The 23,277-nt window shown below is 37.7% G+C and overlaps 1 protein-coding gene across 16 annotated transcripts in view; it reads left to right on the forward strand.

The window, feature by feature from the left end:
- The window catches only part of gyg2 (glycogenin 2), a 120,065-nt gene that overhangs the window by 90,449 nt on the left and 6,339 nt on the right, over positions 1-23,277 (forward strand). For 6 of the 16 annotated variants that reach the window (XM_073044226.1, XM_073044210.1, XM_073044213.1 and 3 more), the window contains 4 exons: positions 293-334; positions 1,970-2,011; positions 2,921-3,046; positions 16,213-16,296. In XM_073044226.1, the coding sequence (XP_072900327.1) occupies positions 293-334; positions 1,970-2,011; positions 2,921-3,046; positions 16,213-16,296 (294 nt within the window). The remainder of the gene's footprint in view (positions 1-292; positions 335-1,969; positions 2,012-2,920; positions 3,047-16,212; positions 16,297-23,277) is intronic. The other 10 variants (XM_073044211.1, XM_073044216.1, XM_073044221.1 and 7 more) reach the window with 6 other exon arrangements.

The raw sequence follows: 23,277 nt of genomic DNA on the forward strand, positions 1-23,277 counted from the left end.
TGCAAGATCATGCAATAGACTGAGGTCAAATGTCCATCTTGCTGTACAAGAGGTCCACTCCAGAGTCTGTAACAGTGGTTTAGAAGCTGTTCTTGAGCCTGGTGGCACCACTGTCTCCTGCAGCACTGTACTTGGGGTACCTCTGCAGCACTGACACCAGATTGCAGCCAATTCGGTTGCACTGGCAGAAAACAGACTGAACTGGTGAATTAAAAATAGTCAACTTTGTTTTGTCTGATCCAGGTCCTTTAAGCAAGAACAAATGTTAATATAAACTATTTTTTTGCACTAGAGAGCAAAGAGAACCTTGGAGTCATTGACATCACAAGAGGCAGTAAGTATCTAATAGTACAGCGGAACTAAGGTGATTTAATTTTCTGTTAAAAGTGATCTTATTTTGGGGTTCATTATTCACAAGGAAGTTTGTTTTTACTTGGTCTCCATTGACTAGCCCTTCAGCAGGGATTCTAGTTCTGGCTGATATTATTACTAGCAGCTTCATTCCATGTCTGCTCCAGCGGACCACCCAGCTGACTATATTTATTAAGGTAGTCAGGGAACTGGCCTTCTGCTGTCTAGAAACACAAGAGAGCACAGATGTGGAGAAACACACATAAATCTGGAGGAATTCAGCAGTTCAGGCAGCGTCTGTGGAAGGATGTGGATCCCAGTCAAGACACTTCATCAGGGCTGGACAGAATGAGGAAGATGGTTAGACTATATAAAAAAAAACTCCTCTAAACTCTGGCCAGTACAGGCCCGGAGCCGTCAAACAGAAGTGGGGAAGGATTCCTTTTTTTAGGATTCCTGACGAAGGGTCTTGGCCCGAAATGTCGACAGTGCTTCTCCCTATAGACGCTGTCTGGCCTGCTGTGTTCCACCAGCATTTTGTGTGTGTTGTTGTTTGAATTTCCAGCATCTGCAGATTTCCTCGTGTTTCCTTTTTTTATTTTTCTTTTCAGCCCATTTATTTCATAACTCTTAGAGCAATCCTTCCATATCTCTGGACCTCTGGTTTATTTGCTACTTGTAGTAAATTCAAGGTACTAACGAGCATGTTTTTGGGATGTGGGTAGGAGGAAGCAGTGCAGCTGGGGGAATCGATATGATCACAGGGAAATCTGTGCACACAGCACCCTCGGTCATGATCAAACTCAGTCGCTGGAGCTACAGGGTGGCTCTGTTGCCTTCTGTATCACTGTGCTGCCCGACATTGTGCTTTGGGCACCTTGGCACCAGCAACACCAGATTAGAAGCAAATCAGTCCCTCCGCACACTGTCCACGGGATGAACGTAGAGAGAAAGAGGCAGGAGCTCGCCTCTTTGTGGACTCTGGGTTTGCGAAGAGGCTGTGGAGAAAGCCACAAAGGCCTGTGTCGCGGTTCATACTGAGCAGCTGCCTGGCAGGAGGCTGTGCCGAGGGACACGCTCGGAGGTGGACGTCAAGTGCTGCAGGCAGATCACCAGCTCAGTTGAAGGACTCCCTCTGGCCTGCCCAAAGGTTGGTGTTCAGCCAGCTCGTCGAGATGTCTGTGGAGGAGTGCTGCCGACTGGCACATTCCAGGCTGCAGGAGTACAGAAGCTTGGTGCAGCCACTGCAACGGTTTGGTGGGGAAGCACCACACTGTAGGGTTCTTCTCCTACTGGAGAGGGAGGGGGAGAAACCCCTCAACTACTGTAGTAGTGTACCACCCCAGAGGGCTACATGAGTGGCAGTAGTGCTGTAGATTGGTATGTAGGAATGTAATAGAACACTACTGAAAACATTGACTTAGAATGAAAAGGCTTTATTCTTGTAATTATTTTCAATTATGAATAACATTTATTTTCATTAAAAAATAATCATTGCAGGTAAAGGATTGGCAGAAAACTGACTGAACCTGTGAATGAAAATAATTAATATTAAACTTGTTTTATTCATGTGCTGTGAGAACAGGTGTTCATAGAACTTTTTATGTTTTCACTTTAGGAAAAAGGGATATCCTCAGAGTCATCACCATCACAAGGGGAGGTAAGTATCTAAATTGTACAGAGCTAAACAATCTCCCTCAAAAGAAAATTAGCTGCTCAGCTTTTTTTTTAAACCATGCTCCTAAACTATGGAACTCTACCTGAAACTACAAGGGATGCAGTCACAGATGACACTTTAAAGTACCATTTCAAAACCTATTTATTTAGCCATGCAGTTAACTAACATGATTTTGTCTTTTATTTTTATGTTTGCACAGTATCCCATTGTAAAGTATTTTGAACTACATCATTTGTATGAGAAGTGCTTCATAAATAAGTTGTTATTATTCCTCTTGGGGAATGGGGCAGGGCAAGTGATTGAAGGGTCAGTGGGAACCAACTTTGGGACCAGTTACCATTGTACAGATAATTTAAAATTAGTTGTGCAAATGGATAGATGTGGTCCATTGATTTAAGTTTTAAATTGGAGCAAGGCAAAATGTAATGGTATATGGCAGAAGCTAAAAACATTTATGGGAGTAGGTTGTTTACAGGGAAAGAGACGTTTACCAAGTGGGAGGCTTTCACAAGTAATGACAGAGTCTAAGGTCTACCTGTTCCTGTTAGATAGAAGGGCAAGACTGGCAGGAGTAGGCAACCATGAATGATGAAGGATATGGAGGCTCTGTTGAGAGGTTTAAAAAAGGAGGCATGGAACAGATACAGGCAATTGGGATCAAGTGAATCTCTGCAGGAGTATCGGGGATGCAGGAATATACTTGCGTAGGAAATCAGAAGGGCAAAAAGGGGGCTTGAGATTGCTTTCGTAAGGAAGATTAGGGAGCATCCAATATTTTACATCAAGTGAGTAAGAGACTTGGGGCCTCTCAAAGACCAAAATGGACATCTTCATGTGGAGCCACAGGAGATGGGTGAGGTCCTCAATGGATCTTTCTTTGTTTTTTTACAGTACACTGGAGAAAGACATGATGAGTTTGGAACTAGAGATTGTAAAGGGCATGCCCTGGAGATGGTCTGCATTGCAGAAGAATTACTGGGTGCCTTAAAGGCAGATCCATCTCTGGGGCCTAATCAGGTATGTCCAAGGACACTGTGGAATGCTAGATTAAAAAATAGTGAGAGCTGTAGCTGTGATAACTATTTTTGTCATTAGTGATGGGTAAAGAGGCAGAGGACTGAGAATGGCTGATGTTGTTCCTTATTTAAGTAGGGCTGAAAAGAAAAGCTGGGAACTATGAACCACTGAGCATAAGTTATGGGAGGGGATTCCAAAGGACAGGATATGCATGTACCTGAAAAGACAAGTTGATTAAGGATAATCAGCATAACTTTGGTTGATCAGGCCTCATGATTTTTTTGTTGTTGAGTTTTTTGAAGAGGTAATCAAGCAGATCAAAGAGGGCAGGATAATAGACACATAGTAAGGCCTTTGAGATTCCGCTGTGGAAAGTTGGACCATGTGGGATCCAGACAGAGCGAGCTAAATGGATGTCCGGCATCTGTATCAAAGATTTGAATGAGCATCTACAAGGCATAATTGCTAAGTTTGCAGGTGACACTTATGATAGGTGGTATTGATTGTGACTATGGTTATCAGGATCTACAGAGTGACCTTGATCAGCTGGGTAAACGGTTGAGGAAAAGCAAATGGAGTTTAATTTGGATAAATGAGAGACATTGCATTTTGGAAGTCAAATGAGGGTATGATTTCTAAATAACACTAAGACCTGGGGCATGTTGCAGAACAGGAGGACCTTGGCATACAAGTATGTGTTTCTTTGAAAGTGGCATTGCAGGTAGAAAAGGTGGAGAAGAAGGCATAAACACGAGATTCTGCAGATGCTGGAAATCCAGAGCTACACCCAAAATGCTGGAAGAACTCACCAGGTCGGGCAGCATCTCTGGAAATGAATAAACAGTTGATGTTGGGGGCTGAGACCCTTCATTGGGACTGGAAAAGAAGTGTGAAGAAGTGGAATAAGAAGGGGGAAGGGGTATGGCCTTTGGCACGTTGGCCTTCATCAGACAGGGCATTGAGTGTGGAGGCTGGGATGTTGTGTTCCAGTTTTACGTGACCAGTCACGGGGGAGAGCACCTTTCCAAATCCTCCTCTGCGCACGTCATCCAGTGTAAAACAAAACTCAGTGGGTCAGACAAGTTGGGAAATGGACCACGCTGCCTAACCTACCGAGTTTGCAGTTTGTTTTCTGGTTCAGATTCCAGCATCTACACAGCTTCCATGCCAAATCTTCCTTCCTCTCCTCCCATTTGCCATGTCTGTGTCCTCCACTGAATAGAATTGGTCAAAATATTGTATTTTTATATGGGCGTATAACCTGCCCATTGTGGAAATAGACTGCATTAACGGCCTTTCCACAGAAGGTCATTAAGTATGATTACAGAGGGCTGTTAACCTACTAAAAATCTGCCACTTAGAACTTCATATCTGGATGGCTAGATTAAAAGTGCTATAGAACAACTTGCCATATATTCTGGAGTATAAGCCGACCCGGAGTATAAGCCGACCCCCCCCCCCAATTTCAAGGTTAAAAAAGTGCCTTTTTCATGTTACCTTTGTATAAGCTGACCCCTTTTGTAGAGGTTTTTGATTTAACCAGAAAAGATCACAGGATCTCATATGCCAGTACTCAGCTTTGCCGGATCCGGAACCGGGAAATTTTGTGAACCAGTACCTGCTAAGAAAACAGGCCTACACGTTGTAGAGTGTTATATGCAAATTCTTAATAAATAATCAGGGAGGGAAATTTTGGATTAGGTCTCCAATGGTAAAGAATCCTCAGAATTGTAACCCCCATGAAACCATTTAGCGCCCATCGTAATCTCGTTAAAACATAACACAGGGTGGCGGGATCAGTACGTGTGCTCAGTATTGAGTTTGCGACCACCACGTACAAAAGATTAAAACAAATGCGATATGATGCTGGCTTCAAGCTGAAGTTGTTGATTTTGCTAAAGGAACAACTAATTCTGCAGCTGCTAAGAAGTTTAGTGTAAGCGAAAAACAAGTGAGAGAGTGGAGAAAGGCAGAGGACATGCTGAGGGAAATGCCCAAGATGAAATGTGCAAACCGCGGGAAAACATGCCAGTGGCCAGAACTGGAAGAAAAAGTTTTAGTGGGTGAATCAACAGTGATCGTCCGGATACGTTGTTACCAGAGAAATGATCCGAGTTCAAGCGTTGAAATCGGACGATAAACACCGTGAGCTCAGCGAAAATTTCAAAGCTACTTGAAGTTGGTGCACCCGATTAATGAGCAGACGTGATCTTGTGTTGGGACAAAAAATAAAGATTGCTCAGAAAATTCCCGTGGGGTGTTGTTTACGTTCAAGAGCGCTGCTGGATGGACGAAGCAGGTTGCTTGAAGTGGGTTAAAGAGGTGTGGCGTCGACATCCCAAAGGTTTCGGGAAGGAAAAGTCGCTACTTGTCTGGGACGTGTTCAAAGTGTACTTATCAGGTGGGGCAAAAGCAGCACTGAAAGCTGAAAATACGGACATTGCAGTCATCCCTGGTGGTTTGATGTCCGTGCTTCAGCCACTAGATGTGAGTTTAAATAGATTTTTCAAAGAATTCATGCGTCGACAGTGAATGAATTTGACTCAAAAACAACCAATAAATGCGACCTATTTTCCGTGTATTCGTTTTTCCAAAGTTGGCATCCTCTGTATAAGCCGACCCCCCTAACTTCAGGACCAAAATTTAGGGCCAAATTCTCGGCTTATACACTGGAATTTACGGTAGCTGTTTTGAGACAGATATTTCAGATAAAAACAACGGCACATGTGCACCGACTTTGATCATTTGCTCATGAGTGTATGTACAAGTATATCATAACACCCCCCCTTTTCATCAAAACAAAGAAAAGGAACAATTGTATTAACAATTAAACTCAATTTCTCTGGAGTCTGCTTTCAAGTATATTTTCATGGAATTAACTTTCAGAGCATTTATTAATCATATCTTATGTCTCCTATGCCTGTCACAAGTACATACCACTCATTATTTTTGTTTGTATGAGCATATATAGAAAATATAAAACATACTAAAATTCGATTTTAACTTCAAACTACACATCCTCAAACAGGACATGCTCCTTCTTAAATGCGTAATAGTGTCACAGACTTACTGTTCAATTGCTCGTGCAATTATTCAGTGTGGGACAAGGTCTTCTAGATATTGTGGCCTTTTCACAGTGCGGCCAGAATGAGTTTTTACTGTTTTGTCCAAGTCCTGTTGTTTGTTATTTGCATTTTCAACGTTTGTGTTGTGTCATTAGCCTCTGCTAGTGTTTGTCTGTGTGCATTTGATATGGTAGGCACACTGTGGTCATTGATCTGGGTTGTTTGACCTGATTTTGCCGATTCATGTGTGATTACCTTTTCAGACAGTTCCTCAGCCATCTTTCATAGATGTATACGATTACGTCGGTAGATCCCAGAAGGGGTTTGGACTACATATGAACGCTCATAAAGGCGCCGACACACAATTGCTTTCTCCCATTTCTTCTTAGCTTGCACCAGGGGTTGCATGCGCACGGTATCCCCTTTGTCGAGTGGGGCAAGATCTTTGGCTGATTTGCTGTAATTGTCGGCCAGCTGCTGGACACGTTGTTTCATACGGTCGCTTTCGTGTACAGCTCTCGGTTCCAGTAAACTCGCTGTTGTAGGCAGGAGCGTGCTTGTGCAGCAATTCATCAGACGCTGGGCAGGACTCGTGCTGAGCCCTTGCAAAGGTGTGTTGCGATGGTCTAGAAGTGCGGGGTAGGGATCTGGTCACGATTTGTTGCTCTTTGTGAGGATCCGCTTAGCTGTTTTAACTGCTGATTCAGCTTTTCCATTTGCTTTGCTGTTTCTGGGACTGCTACACAAGTGCTCAAACTCCCATTCTCATGCAAATCCGTGAAACTCCGCTGACGTGTATCATGGCCCATCATCACTAACCACTTGTGTTGGGCTACGATATCTCACAAAATGAGCCTTCAGTTTACAAATAACAGCTCCTCTGGTCGTATCACAAAGAAGATCTACCTCGAAGAAATTGCTGAAGTACCGTAGATGTCGGATTATAAGCCGCTACTTTTTTCCCACATTTTGATCAGCTTTGAACACTGCGGCCTTTACTACGGTGCGGCTAATGCATGATTTTTTTTCATGCCGCCAAAAACATTTTGCCTCGTAACAGTAGACCAATAAAATTGATGAGTAGTTCACAGAGGTCCAATGAAATTGTACGATAAATCAAGCGCACTTTCACAATTAAATTATTGTAAATCAGTCATTAGTACTCACCCTCATCAACATGGAAAACACTCGAAGAAAAGCATTGTGCTGCCTTTATGGCAGGTATTTAGTTTATAATATTTTTGCTTAGTAATTCATTTGTTAGTTAAAGTTAGAACTGTTTTAACTATATTTGTTTTCTGTACTACATCCCGGGATGCTATGACGTCACACCCGGTTTCGCCGCGTCTTGTGGGAAAATGCCGGTTTGCGATAAACGGGAAGGCGGGGGGCGAGCGGCGGAGCAAAAACGCTGCTTTTAAGTTAAAGGCGATCAATAACTTTTCCTGGTAAGCTGCAGTATATATATTTTTTACCAGTCGTTAGGAGATATTGGAATGTTGTTCAGTAAAAAAGTATACGCAACATATATTTAAAAGTAGCCGCGTTACAGGCACAGTTCGAAAAAAAGCATTTGCAATATGTATTTGTTTATGTTACCATATGGATTTAATTAAAAGTTAAAAAATCCTCACGTGTAATATCTTTCTGTGTAAATATCTCATATTACAACGTGGGACACCTGCGGCCTAAAATCCGGTGCGGCCTGTACAAGTACAAAATTGATTTTATTTCTAAAATTAGAGCCAGCGGCTTTTAATCAGGTGCACTCTGTAGTGCGAAATCTACGGTAATCAACGGTGACGAGGTACTCTTTTCCTTCGAGTATAAATAGGTTGGTACCTATCTTTTCCCATGGCCGAGCAGGTACCTCATGACTCATAAGCGATTCTTTCTGCTGACTCATTTCGTATGTGCGACAAACATCACATGTAGCAATATACTGCTTGATGTCGCTGCTCATGCCTGACCAAAGAAGACATTCGCATGCACATCTGAGGCATCCTTCTACGCCCAAGTGTGACGAATGAATTCTTTCCTTCATTTGCTTCCGCTCACTTTGCGGTATGATGACACGCTCACCTTTGAAGATTAAGCCGTCTTGGACTACGAGCTCATCCCTATAGCTATAGTAAGGTGTGAGTTACTCTGGTAGCGCGTCACGTTCGCTTGGCCATCCACTGATGATTACGCGTTTCAACATCTGTAGCGTGTCATCTTTCGCTGTTTCTATGCAAATCTGCTCTAGACGCTCATCGCGGTTTGGCAGGTGCAATAGGATATTGACTTCGTCGAAGCTGTTCTCCTGGCCTGGAGTACCGCTAACTGCTCGCGATGTCGTATCCGCGAGGTGCATGAGCTTTCCTTGACAGCAGGTGATGTCGAAATCATAGCTCTGCAGGCGAAGAAGCATTCCCTGCTGGCGCTTTGGTGCCTTCACCAACAACTTCTTAACTATCATTTCAAGCAGCTTGTGATCGCAGAGTACTCTTGTGAAATGGCCAAAAGTGTATTGATGAAAACATTCAAGTGCGAAAATGATTGTTATTGTAATTACATTGACATCTGTAAAAGCACAGAAATGGCTGAATCACACCTAATGTTATTGAGCGTTAGCTTTCTCTCTTGTAACAGACTTTTTCTGGTTTAGGAGTTGTTAATGCCCAGTACGATCTTGTCTCTCATCAGACTGTCTGACATACACGAGCAAAAATTACATGTCTTTGCAAGAGATCTAAGGCTGGCAAGAAACGATTCAAAGGTCTCACCTTGTTCTTTCTTTCTTTCTTTTTCAACCTTATTATTATTAATACCAACAAAATAAAATTGATACATAGATAATGGGATTACAAACATACACATTTCAACTGAACATGAAAGAATACATAAGCAATGATTACAGTATAAATGAGTATTCCCAAATCATAAACGATACAATATACAAATAAACAAGGCAAACCTAAGTATATCATAATATATATTAAAAAAAACAGAAAAAAGAAAAAGAAAAAAAATATGCAAAAAAACTAACTAATAATCTAATAACTAATAAGGAAAAAAAAACAAAGAAGAAAAAAGAGAAAAAGAAAAAATGGAAAAAAAAGGGCTGTTTATAATATCTCACAAAAATACAAAATCATCAGTGTCGTCAACTCCGATCCTCTCAACATATATAAAATCGAAACTGGAAAAACAAATAGGCTTGGAACAGGGTCATATTACATCATATGAAAATATTGAATAAATGGTCTCCATATCTTTTCAAATTTAATAAAAGTATCAAATACAACACTTCTAATTTTTTCTAAATTTAGACATAACATAGTTTGAGAAAACCAATGAAATACGGTAGGAGGATTAATTTCTTTCCAATTCAACAAAATAGATCTTCTAGCCATTAATGTAAGAAATGCAATCATTCGACAAGCGGAAGAGGATAAATGGAGTGAGTCCATCATTGGTAAACCAAAAATTGCAGTAATAGGATGAGGTTGTAAATCAATGTTCAATACCGCAGAAATAATATCAAAAATATCTTTCCAATATTTTTTCAAAAGCGGACACGACCAGAACATATGAGTTAAAGACACTATCTCAGAATGACATCTGTCACAAATAGGATTTATATAGGAATAAAAATGAGCCAATTTATCCTTGGACATATGAGCCCTATGCACAACCTTAAACTGTATTAATGAATGTTTAGCACATATAGATGATGTATTAACTAATTGAAGAATTTTATCCCAATTCTCAATAGGGATAGTAAGGTTAAGTTCTCTTTCCCAATCATTTTTAGTCTTATAGAAGGGCTCTGAACGTATCTTCATAATTATATTGTAAAGTTTTGATATTAGCCCTTTCTGAGAAGGATTTAGTTTAAACAAATTCTCCAAAATACCTGAAGACACAAAATTTGGGAAAGTAGGAAGTACAGTATTTAAGAAATTCCTAATCTGTAAATATCTAAAAAAAATGAAATCTAAGCAAATTATATTTATTAGATAATTGCTCAAAAGACATAAAACAATTATCCAAAAATAAATCGGAAAAACGTAGTAATCCTTTAGTCTTCCAAGCCGAATAAGCTTGGTCTATAATAGAAGGATAAAAAAAGCAATTGGATACAATAGGAATATTTAAAACAAACTGAGTCAACCCAAAAAATTTCCGAAATTGAAACCATATACGTAAAGTATGTTTAACTATCGGATTGTCAATTCGTTATGGCAATTTAGAAAGAGCAAAGGGAAGAGAAGTCCCTAAAATAGAACCCAATGCAAATCCTTGTACAGATTTAATTTCCAGGTTCACCCAATGAGGGCTAAAAGATATATCCCAATCCTTTAACCAACATATCAAATATCGGATATTAACTGCCCAATAATAAAATCTAAAATTAGGCAATGCCAATCCACCTTCCTTCCTTGCCTTCTGTAAATATATTTTACCTAACCTAGGATTTTTATTCTGCCATATATATGAGGAAATTTTTGAATCAACATTAGCAAAAAAAGATTTCAGAATAAAAATTGGTACCGCTTGAAATATATATAAAAACTTGGGTAAAGTAACCATCTTAATAGCATTAATCCGACCTATCAGAGATAAAGATAGTGGTGACCACTTAGTAAACAAACATTTAATATGATCGATTAAGGGTAAAAAATTAACTTAAATAAGTCTTTATAGTTTTTTGTGATTTTAATCCCTAAGTAAATAAAAGAGTCATTAACTAATTTAAAAGGTAAATTTCCATAAATTGGAACCTGTCTATTTAAAGGAAACAATTCACTCTTATTAAGATTTAATTTATACCTGGAAAAATCACTAAATTGAGCCAATAATGATAAAGCTGCAGGAATGGATTTCGCAGGATCAGAAATAAATAATAATAAATCATCTGCATATAATGATAACTTATGTATATCTGTCTCACGATTAATGCCAAAAATATTCTGTGATTCTCTGATAGCAATTGCCAAGGGTTCTAAAGCAATATCAAATAATAATGGACAAAGAGGACAGCCTTGTCTAGTACCCCAAAATAAACGAAAAAAGGGAGATCTTTGATTGTTAGTAAGCACCGAGGCTACTAGAGTATGATATATCAGTTTAATCCAGGAAATGAATGTCGGAATAAAATTAAACTTCTCAAGCACATTAAATAAGTATGGCCATTCAACTCTATCAACTGCTTTCTCCGCATCTAATGAAATGACACATTCTGAAGTGCTATGTGAAGGAGTATAAACAATATTCAATAATCTCCTAACATTGAAAAAAGAATAGTGATTTTTAATAAAACCAGTTTGATCTTCCAAAATAATTTGGGGTAATACCTTCTCCAGCCTAGATGCCAGTAACTTGGAAAAGATCTTGGAAACTACATTCAATAAAGATATTGGTCTATAGGATGCACAGTCAGTAGGGTCTTTATCTTTCTTCAATATTAAAGAAATGGAAGCTCTATAAAATGATTGTGGCAAATTGCCCAGTCTAATTGCTTCTTCAAAAACCCTGCATAACCAAGGAGAAAGAGTAGCAGAAAAACATTTTAAAATTTCTACTGTATACCCATCTGGACCTGGTGCTTTCCCAGAATTCATAGAGGAAATAACCCCTTTAATTTCTGCATCCGTAATAGGAGTTTCTAATATTGAAAGATCATCTGATGATAATTTTGGGAAATTCAATTTCCCAAGAAAATCACACATGGTATTAGGATCATGAGGGAATTCGGAATGATACAGGGAGGTATAAAAATCTTGAAATGATTTATTTATCTCATCATAGTTAACTGTCAGATCCCCATTCTGCTGACGGATCTTAGTAATTTGACGTTTAACCAAAGCATTCTTCAACTGACTAGCTAACAGTTTACCCGATTTATCACTATGTATATAAAAATCAGATCTGGTTTTCATTAATTGATTTTCAATCGAAGATGTAAATAATAAACTATGTTCCGTTTGAAGTTCAACCCTTTGTTTGTAAAGCTCCTTACTAGGAGTAATCGAATATTTCTTGTCAATCTCTTTAATTTTATCAACCAATAAAAGAGTTTCCTTCTTAATGCGTTTTCTCAGACCAACAGAGTAGGAGATAATCTGTCCACGTATATATGCTTTAAAAGTGTCCCAAATTGTTCCGCAAGAAATATCCTCCATGGAATTAGTTGAAAAGAAGAAATGATCTGTTCCTTCATAAATTTAATAAAATCCGGATCTTGCAGTATGGTAGAATCAAATCGCCATTGTCTAGCACTAGAAGCTGTATCCGTAAATTTAATAGAAAGTTTTAATGGAGCATGGTCAGAGATGGCTATAATATCATAATTACAACCAATTACCGATGGAATAAAACAAGAGTCAATAAAAAAGTAATCAATTCTCGAGTAGGAATGATAAACATGTGAGAAAAATGAAAACTCTTTGTCCTTAGAATGCCGAAATCTCCAAATATCAAAAATTCCATTATCAGTCAAAAAAGAGTTAATATAAGTGGCCGACTTATTAGGTAAAGTCTGCGTAGATATAGATTTGTCCATCAAAGGATTTAAACAACAATTAAAGTCACCACCCATTATTAACTTATATTCATTTAGATTAGGTAGAGAAGTAAATAAGGACTTAAAAAAATCGGGACAATCCACATTTGGAGCATAAACAATAACCATAGCAACCTTTTTGTTAAAAAGTAAGCCAGTAATTAACAAAAATCTACCATTTGGATCCGAAAAGATATCATGTTGGACAAATGCAATAGAGGAGTCAATAAAAATTGAAACTCCCTTTACTTTGGCATTCGAATTCGAATGATACTGTTGAACCCTCCAAAACCTAAAGAAGCGATAATTGTCCTCTTTCCTCACATGAGTTTCTTGTAGAAAAATAATATGAGCATTAAGTCTTTGGAATACTTTGGAAGTCTTTTTCCGTTTAATTGGATGGTTTAAGCCATTAGTATTCCAAGAGACAAAATTAATGATCTGAGCCATATTTCTGAAATCAACCCTTTGGTATATAAAGGGTTAACCAAATTATGAACTCATGCACCCGGAAGAGGAACAAAAATAAGGGGCGGACCCGGAAGTGACGACATCGCGGACATTTTTGTAGTTTAAAATCAGCCCAAATGAAAAAACTAAAAAAAACTAATGTAAGAAGCATAAGATTTTAAAAAACACCTCCCACCCCCCACCCAAGAGGAAAAAAAAGACCACCCCAGCCAGGGATAGGCTGGGAAAAAGGAAAGATGAAACTAAATCTACCCCCATATCAGCAGAAGACAACTCCGTATATAAAGGATAAAAAAAAGATCCACCCAAACTCTAAAAAAAAAATCACTATACTAAAACCAAACTTCTTAATATAATTGGTAGTAAAAAAACCCAAAATGAATACAATCACTAGTAACTTATAAATTGGGTTAAAACCCAAACAAACCAAAAAAAAATTTAAACTGAGATAAGAGATGCATTATAGGAAGAAGACGAGAGAAAAAAAATGGCAAAATCAAAAAAAAAAGCCAAAGATATTTTAGAGAAACTGCCATCTTAGTAAAAAAAAATTCACCTTCGAAGGATTAATAATAATGACTAAAGATAAAGTACAGTGGTTGAAGTAAGTTGAATAAAAAGATTAGTATGTCGAAAAAAAACTTTAACTAGAGTATAAAATATAGAGTAAACCTACACCAATAGCCAGAAACAAAATCTGGTTTTGGAGATAAAAACCATCTTGCACGATCAAAATCACTCATTTATTAGAAATGAGAATCCGTAGCAGTGGGGAAGTTCTCATTCAGAAAGCTTCTCGCTTCAGATGAAGAAAGAAAAACACGCCATGGTGCATTCGGAGGCGAAATTCTGAGCTTCGCAGGGTATGAGAGCGCAAGTTTTAGATTTTTCTCATAACATCCGGACATCAGAGGTTTAAAAAGAAGCCTTGCCTTCATTACTTCTGGACTAAAATCTTCTACTAATCAAAAATTGTGATCTTGAAATTTGACCATCCCTACACACTGAGCCACACGAATAAGTTGCTCTTTAACATGCACATAGTGAAATCGGACAATTACAACCGGTGGTTTAGCTGAAGCACTTGGTGATCGACGCATAATTCTGTGAGCGCGATTGAGTAACGGAGGACTATCTGGAAATTCAGAAGGGAACGCATCCTTTAAAAGTTGAGCAAAGTACTTCGAGGGGTCCCCTTGTTCAATACCTTCCGGGAGACCAAGTATGCGTAGGTTCTATCTTCTGGACGGATTCTCAAAGTCGACACTCTTGGCTTTAAGTGTTTCCACCTGTTTAATCATCGAAAGTAAGTTCTGTTCCAGTTTTTCGATTATCAAATCTGGCTTCTGAGCGTCTTCTTGCAGAGTTGCGATTAGAACTTGCTGCTGGTTAACTACTGAATCCGTCTTATCCATATAATCTTGAAAAGCCTTTATATCTTGTTTAAAAATTAGTCGTTCTTCAAATTTTTGATTTAAAACCTCTAATAACATTTCATAAGTCAATTCAGTGCTCTTAGGAACAACCTGCTTCTTCTTCCCATTCCCGTTAGGATCCTTCCCAGGTTCTCGCCCTTTAGATCTAAGAGCCATTTCTGTATTCATTTCTTCAAAAATTCACAATAAACTCTTAAAAATAAGTCCAAAAAAGTAACAAGAATCTTTTGGTGTAGGTAAAAATAAGTTAAATAAGGGTGATCATAGGTTAAAAAAAGTAAAGGTTATGGAACGAATCTGAAACAGTGCTCACTCCATGAGCGTCTCCTGCCGATCGGTCTCACCTTGTTCTTGTTACCACTTTTTGAACAAGTACCGTTCATATATCTCATTTTTCTCAACGATGGCATATCTGTCAAATGCAGCTAAAATCTTTGAGGTCTTGGCTTTCGGCCTCGTCTGCGAACACAAAACTGTTGTAGACCTCAAGTCCTGACAGTCCAATTGTATGCAAAAATAATGCCGCCTGGTACGCTGGAACTTGTTTGTGCGGTTTGTGCTACGACGCTATAGTTAGTCCACATCTGCCATCATGTCTTCCATCCGTCTATCGGTCCGTGGTTGAACATCACGACTGGTGGCGGGCGAATGCCACTGACTGGGGGAAGGATTTCTGGCCGGACCATGGTTCCCCGGCACGGGGTCACCCGCGGGTGCTGGGTGCTGTTGAGGTTCTGCTGTCTCACCTCCAGGCATTGATACTACACCCGCCTCTACTTGTGGCTCGTTGCTCGTCTCGGTTGATATTTTCCTGCTCTTACACTCACCCTCCGATGTTTCAGAGTTGCGCTATTATTATGCTGCCAACTGCAAGTTGAAAAATCGGGCGCTGCGGTTGAAAAAATCAATTTTCCGAACACCACCGCTGCCGCCATGCTTCGAGACTGATAGTTCAGTTAAAAACAACGGCGCATGCGCAGCAGCTTCAGTCGTCTGCTCATGAGTGCATGGAGGAGTATATCATAACGTTAGCAGCACAGTAGCATTGTGGCTAGTGCAATGCTTTACAGCACTAGTGACCGGGGTTCGAATCCCACTACGGCCTGGAAGGAGTTTGTATGTCTTTCCCCATGAACACGTGGGTTTTGTCTGGGTCCTCTGGCTTTCCTTCACATTCTAAAGGTTAATAAGTCGTGGGCATGCTCAGTTGGTGTCAGAAGCATGGCAACGCTTGCGGACTGTGCCAGTGTAATCCTCAGACTGTGTTGGTTGTTGATACAAACGATGCATTTTAAGCAGCATGAATGGTCTCAACCCAAAATGTTGATTCTTTACTCCTTTCCATAGATGCTGCCTGACCTGCTGAGCTCTTGCTTGGATTTCCAGCATCTGCAGATTTTCTCCTGTTTGTGAATGCATTTTACTGTTACGTTTCAGTGTACATGTGGCAAGTAAAGCTAATCTCCTGGGAGCAACTCGCTACCATGAGTCGTATTTTTCTCTGAAATGCATTACATTGCAAAGTGCTTGGGCTGCTTTAACCCAACCCTGTGTGAATTCCTAAGGTTTAATAAACAGTAGCTGTATCTATGTGGCACCCAACCTGGTCTGAACTTTGTTATGATTCATTTCCCTTCTTTTCAGCAGGCAGTATTTGCAAATAAAGTAGAACGGAAGAGTGTCCAATTTGTCATGGAATCCAGATCACCATCTCCAGAGATGATACAGGTGAATATCAAACTGGAACTACCATCGTAAACCAAAACGGCTAATCTGCCTGGTTACTCTTTAAGGTAAAATCCACCTATGTGGGAAGGAAGCACTACCTGGCTACCTAACCTCAGTGCCACTTTATTGGGTACTTTCTGTACCTAATGTAGCCCATCCACCTCAAATATTTGACACGTGTGTTCAGAGATGCTCTTCTGCGCACCACTGTTGTAACACATGTTTATATGAGGTACCATCTCCTTCCTGTCAGTTGAACCAGTCTGGCCATTCTTTTCTGACCTCTCTTATTAACAAGGCATTTTCGCTGACAGAACTGCTGCTCACTGGATATTTGTTGGTTTTTTGCACCATTCTCTGTAAACTCTAGAACTGTTGTGTATGAAAATCCCAGGAGATCAGCAGTTTCTGAGATACTCTTTTCTTTTTCAATCTTTTTATTATTGTTATTAATATCAACAAAACAAAATTGATACATAGATAATGGGATTACAAACATATACATTTCATCTGAACATGAAAGAATACATAAGCAATGAGTATTCCCAAATCATAAATGATACAATATACAAATAAACAAGGCAAACCTAAGTATATCATAATATATATTAAAAAAAAACAGAAAAAAGAAAAAGAAAAAAATATGCAAAAAAACCTAATCTAATAATCTAATAACTAATAAGAAAAAAAACAAAAAAAGAGAAAAAGAAAAAAAGAAAAAAAAGGGCTGTTTATAATACCTCACAAAAATACAAAATCATCAGTGTCGTCAACTCTGATCCTCTCAACATATATAAAATCGAAACTGGAAAAACAAATAGGCTTGGAACAGGGTCATATTACATCATATGAAAATATTGAATAAATGGTCTCCATGTCTTTTCAAATTTACTAGAAGTATCAAATACAACACTTCTAATTTTTTCTAAATTTAGACATAACATAGTTTGAGAAAACCAGAGAAATATGGTAGGAGGATTAATTTCTTTCCAATTCAACAAAATAGATCTTCTAGCCATTAATGTAAGAAATGCAATCATTCGACATGCGGAAGAGGATAAATGGAGTGAGTCCATCATTGGTAAACCAAAAATTGCAGTAATAGGATGAGGTTGTAAATCAATGTTCAATACCGCAGAAATAATATCAAAAATATCTTTCCAATATTTTTTCAAGAGCGGACACGACCAGAACATATGAGTTAAAGACACTATCTCAGAATGACATCTGTCACAAATAGGATTTATATAGGAATAAAAACAAGACAATTTATCCTTGGACATATGAGCCCTGTGCACAACTTTAAATTGTATTAATGAATGTTTAGCACATATAGACGATGTATTAACTAATTGAAGAATTTTATCCCAATTCTCAATAGGGATAGTAAGGTTAAGTTCTCTTTCCCAATCATTTTTAGTCTTATAAAAGGGCTCTGAACGTATCTTCATAATTATATTGTAAAGTTTTGATATTAGCCCTTTCTGAAACGGATTTAGTTCAAACAAATTCTCCAAAATACCTGAAGACACAAAATTTGGAAAAGTAGGAAGTACAGTATTTAAGAAATTCCTAATCTGTAAATATCTAAAAAAATGAAATCTAAGCAAATTATATTTATTAGATAATTGCTCAAAAGACATAAAACAATTATCCAAAAATAAATTGGAAAATCCTAATAATCCTTTAGTCTTCCAAGCTGAATAAGCTTGGTCTATAATAGAAGGATAAAAAAAGCAATTGGATACAATAGAAATATTTAAAACAAACTGAGTCAACCCAAAAAATTTCCGAAATTGAAACCATATACATAAAGTATGTTTAACTATCGGGTTGTCAATTCGTTTCGGCAATTTAGAAAGAGCAAAGGGAAGAGAAGTCCCTAAAATAGAACCCAATGCAAACCCTTGTACAGATTTAATTTCCAAGTTCACCCAATGAGGGCTAAAAGATATATCCCAATCCTTTAACCAACATATCAAATATCGGATATTAATTGCCCAATAATAAAATCTAAAATTAGGCAATGCCAATCCACCTTCCTTCTTTGCCTTCTGTAAATATATTTTACCTAACCTAGGATTTTTATTCTGCCATATATATGAGGAAATTTTTGAATCAACACTAGCAAAAAAGATTTTGGAATAAAAATTGGTACCGCTTGAAATATATATAAAAACTTGGGTAAAATAACCATCTTAATAGCATTAATCCGAACTATCAGAGATAAAGATAGTGGTGACCACTTAGTAAACAAACCTTTAACTTGTTCAATTAAGGGTAAAAAATTAACCTTAAATAAGTCTTTATAGTTTTTTGTGATTTTAATCTCTAAGTAAATAAAAGAGTCATTAACTAATTTAAAAGGTAAATTTCCATAAATTGGAACCTGTCTATTTAAAGGAAACAATTCACTCTTATTGAGATTTAATTTATACCCGGAAAAATCACTAAATTGAGGCAATAATGATAAAACTGCCAGAATGGATTTCTCAGGATCAGAAATAAATAATAATAAATCATCTGCATATAATGATAACTTATGTATATCTGTCTCATGATTAATGCCAAAAATATTCTGTGATTCTCTGATAGCAATTGCTAAGGGTTCTAAAGCAATATCAAATAATAATGGACAAAGAGGACAGCCTTGTCTAGTACCCCGAAATAAACGAAAAAAGGGAGATCTTTGATTGTTAGTAAGCACCGAGGCTACTGGAGTATGATATATCAGTTTAATCCAGGAAATGAATGTCGGACTAAAATTAAACTTCTCAAGCACATTAAATAAGTATGGCCATTCAACCCTATCAAATGCTTTCTCCGCATCTAATGTAATGACACATTCTGAAGTGCTATGTGAAGGAGTATAAACAATATTCAATAATCTCCTAACGTTGAAAAAAGAATAGCGATTTTTAATAAAACCAGTTTGATCTTCCGAAATAATTTGGGGTAATACCTTCTCCAGCCTGGATGCCAGTAACTTGGAAAAGATCTTGGAATCTACATTCAATAAAGATATTGGTCTATAGGATGCACAGTCAGTAGGGTCTTTATCTTTCTTCAATATTAAAGAAATGGAAGCTCTATAAAAAGATTGTGGCAGATTGCCCAATCTAATTGCTTCTTCAAAAACCCTGCATAACCAAGGAGAAAGAGTAGCGGAAAAACATTTTTAAAATTCTACTGTATACCCTTCTGGACCTGGTGCTTTCCCAGAATTCATAGAGGAAATAACCCCTTTAATTTCTGCATCCGTAATAGGAGTTTCTAATATTGAAAGATCATCTGATGATAATTTTGGGAAATTCAATTTCCCAAGAAAATCACACATGGTATTAGGATCATGAGGGAATTCGGAATGATACAGGGAGGTATAAAAATCTTGAAATGATTTATTTATCTCATCATGGTTAACTGTCAGATCCCCATTCTGCTGACGGATCATAGTAATTTGACGTTTAACCAAAGCATTCTTCAATTGACTAGCTAACAGTTTACCTGATTTATCACTATGTATATAAAAATCAGATCTGGTTTTCATTAATTGACTTTCAATCGAAGATGTAAGTAATAAACTATGTTCCGTTTGAAGTTCAACCCTTTGTTTGTAAAGCTCCTTACTAGGAGTAATCGAATATTTCTTATCAATCTCTTTAATTTTATCAACCAATAAAAGAGTTTCCTTCTTAATGCGTTTTCTCAGACCAACAGAGTAGGAGATAATCTGTCCACGTATATATGCTTTAAAAGTGTCCCAAAGTGTTCCACAAGAAATATAATCCATGGAATTAGTTGAAAAGAAGAAATCAATCTGTTCCTTCATAAATTTAATAAAATCCGGATCTTGCAGTAAGGTAGAATCAAATCGCCATTGTCTAGCACTAGAAGCTGTATCCGTAAATTTAATAGAAAATTTTAATGGAGCATGGTCAGAGATGGCTATAATATCATAATTACAACCAATTACCGATGGAATAAAACAAGAGTCAATAAAAAAATAATCAATTCTCGAATAGGAATGATAAACATGTGAGAAAAATGAAAACGCTTTGTCGTTAGGATGCCGAAATCTCCAAATATCAAAAATTCCATTATCAGTCAAAAAAGAGTTAATATAAGTGGCCGACTTATTAGGTAAAGTCTGAGTAGATATAGATTTATCCAACAAAGGATTTAAACAGCAATTAAAGTCACCACCCATTATTAACTTATATTCATTTAGATGAGGTAGAGAAGTAAATAAGGACTTAAAAAAATCAGGACAATCCACATTTGGAGCATAATCATTAACCATAGCAACCTTTTTGTTAAAAAGTAAGCCAGTAATTAACAAAAATCTACCATTCGGATCCGAAAAGATATCGTGTTGGACAAATGCAATAGAGGAGTCAATAAAAATTGAAACTCCCTTTACTTTAGCATTCGAATTCGAATGGTACAGTTGATCCCTCCAAAACCTAAAGAAGCGATAATTGTCCTCTTTCCTCACATGAGTTTCTTGTGCAAAAATAATATGAGCCTTAAGTCTTTGGAATACTTTGAAAATCTTTTTCCATTTAACCGGATGATTTAAGCCATTAGTATTCTAAGAGACAAAATTGGTCTGAGCCATATTACTGAAATCAACCTTTTGATATATAAAGGGTTAACCAAATTATGAACTCATGCACCCAGAAGAGGAACAAAAATAAGGGGCGGACCCGGAAGTGACGACATCACGGACATTTTTGTAGTTTCAAATCAGCCCAAATGAAAAAACTAAAAAAAACTGATATAAGAAATATAAGCTTTAGAAAAAGATCTCCCACCCCCCACCCAAGAAGAAACAAAAAAGAAAAAGAGTAAAAAGACCACCCCAGCCAGGAATAGGCTGGGAAAAAAGGAAAAATGAAACTAAATCTACCCCCATATCAGCAGAAGACAACTCCGTATATAAAGGATAAAAAAAAGATCCACCCAAACCCTAAAGAAATAATAATCACTAAACTAAAACCAAACTTCTTAATATAATTGGTCATAAAAAAACCCAAAAAGAATATAATCACTAGGAACTTATAAATCAGGTAAAAACCAAAACAAACCAAAAAAAAATTTAAACTATGATAAGAAATGCATTATAGTAAGAAGACGAAAGAGAAAAAAATGGCAAAATCAAAGAAAAAAACCCAAAAATACTTTAAAGAAACCACCATCTTAGTAAAAAAAAATCACCTTCGAAGGATTAATAATAATAACCAAAGATAAAGTACAGTGGTTGAAGTAAGTAAAATAACAAGATTAGTATGTCGAAAAAAACTTTAACTAGAGTATAAAATATAGAGTAAACCTACACCAATAGCCAGAAGAAAAAAAAAATCTGGTTTTGGAAATAAAAACCATCTTGCATGATCAAAATCACTCATTTATTAGGGATGAGAATCCGTAGCAGTAGGGAAGTTCTCTTTCAGAAAGCTTCTCGCTTCAGATATAGAAAAGAAAAAACGTCGTGGTGCATTCGGAGGGGATATTCTGAGCTTCGCAGGGTATAAGAGCGCAGGTTTTAGATTTTTCTCATAACATTCAGACATCAGAGGTTTAAAAAGAAACCTTGCCTTCATTACTTCTGGACTAAAATCTTCTACTAAACGGAAGCTGTGATCTTGAAATTTGACCATCCCTACACGCCGAGCCACACAAATAAGTTGCTCTTTAACATGCACATAATGAAATCGGACAATTACAACCAGTGGTTTAGCTGAAGCACTTGGTGATCGACGCATAATTCTGTGAGTGCGATCGAGTAACGGAGGACTGTCTGGGAATACAGAAGGGAATGCATCCTTTAAAAGTTGAGCAAAATACTTGGAGGGGTCCCCTTGTTCAATACCTTCTGGGAGACAAAGTATGCGTAGGTTCTGTCTTCTGGACCGATTCTCAAAGTCGACACTCTTGGCTTTAAGTGTGTCCACTTGTTTAATCGTCGAAAGTAAGTTCTGCTCCAGTTTTTTGATTATCAAATCTGGCTTCCGAGCATCTTCTTGCAGAGTTGCGATTAGAACTTGCTGCTGGTTAACTACTGAATCCATCTTATTCATATAATCTTGAAAAGCCTTTATATCTTGTTTAAAAATTTGTTGTTGTTCTTCAAATTTTTCATTTAAAACCTCCAATAACATTTAATAAGTCAATTCAGTGCGCTTAGGAACAACCTGCTTCTTCTTCCCATTCCCGTTAGGATCCTTCCCAGGTTCTCGCCCTTTAGATCTAAGAGCCATTTCTGTATTCATTTCTTCAAAAATTCACAATAAACTCTTAAAAATAAGTCCAAAAAAGTAGCAAGAATCTTTTGGTGTAGGTAAAAATCAGTTAAATAAGGGTGATCATAGGTTAAAAAAAAGTAAAGGTTATGGAGCGAATCTGAAACAGTGCTCACTCCGTGAGCGTCTCCTGCTGACCTGAGCAGTTTCTGAGATACTCAACCCAACTTGTCTGCCACCAACAATCCTTCCATGGTCAAAGTCACTTTGATAACATTTCTTTCCCCGATCTGATGCTTGGTTGGAACAAGTGGGTTGCTGCCACGTGATTGGCTTATTCAATATTTGCATTGCAAGCAAGTGTACAAGTGTACCTAATAAAGTGGCCACTATACTCAAGCGTTTAACAGATTGTGTTAGGGGTGATTTTTTTCCCAAGGAAATCATGTCACACTATTTTGTGAGGTAAATACGGGGGGACCACAACAAATGATCTGTGATGTATTGCATTCCTGTGCTGCACGAGCTCTGCCTTTTCAGTTGGCACCACGAGACTTTGCATAGCTGTGGGAGGTATTTTGTGAAAATTGGGTTCAGTTCCGGTCACCTCATTATAGGAAGGATATGAAAACTTTAGAGAGGGTGCAGAGGAGATTGACCAGCCCGCTGCCTGGGTTACAGATGATGTCTTATGGGGCAAGGTTGAAGCGGAGGAGGATGAGAGGAGAATTGATAAAAG

This window comes from Hemitrygon akajei, chromosome 4, assembly GCF_048418815.1.
Source record: "Hemitrygon akajei chromosome 4, sHemAka1.3, whole genome shotgun sequence".
NCBI classification, from domain to species: domain Eukaryota; kingdom Metazoa; phylum Chordata; class Chondrichthyes; order Myliobatiformes; family Dasyatidae; genus Hemitrygon; species Hemitrygon akajei.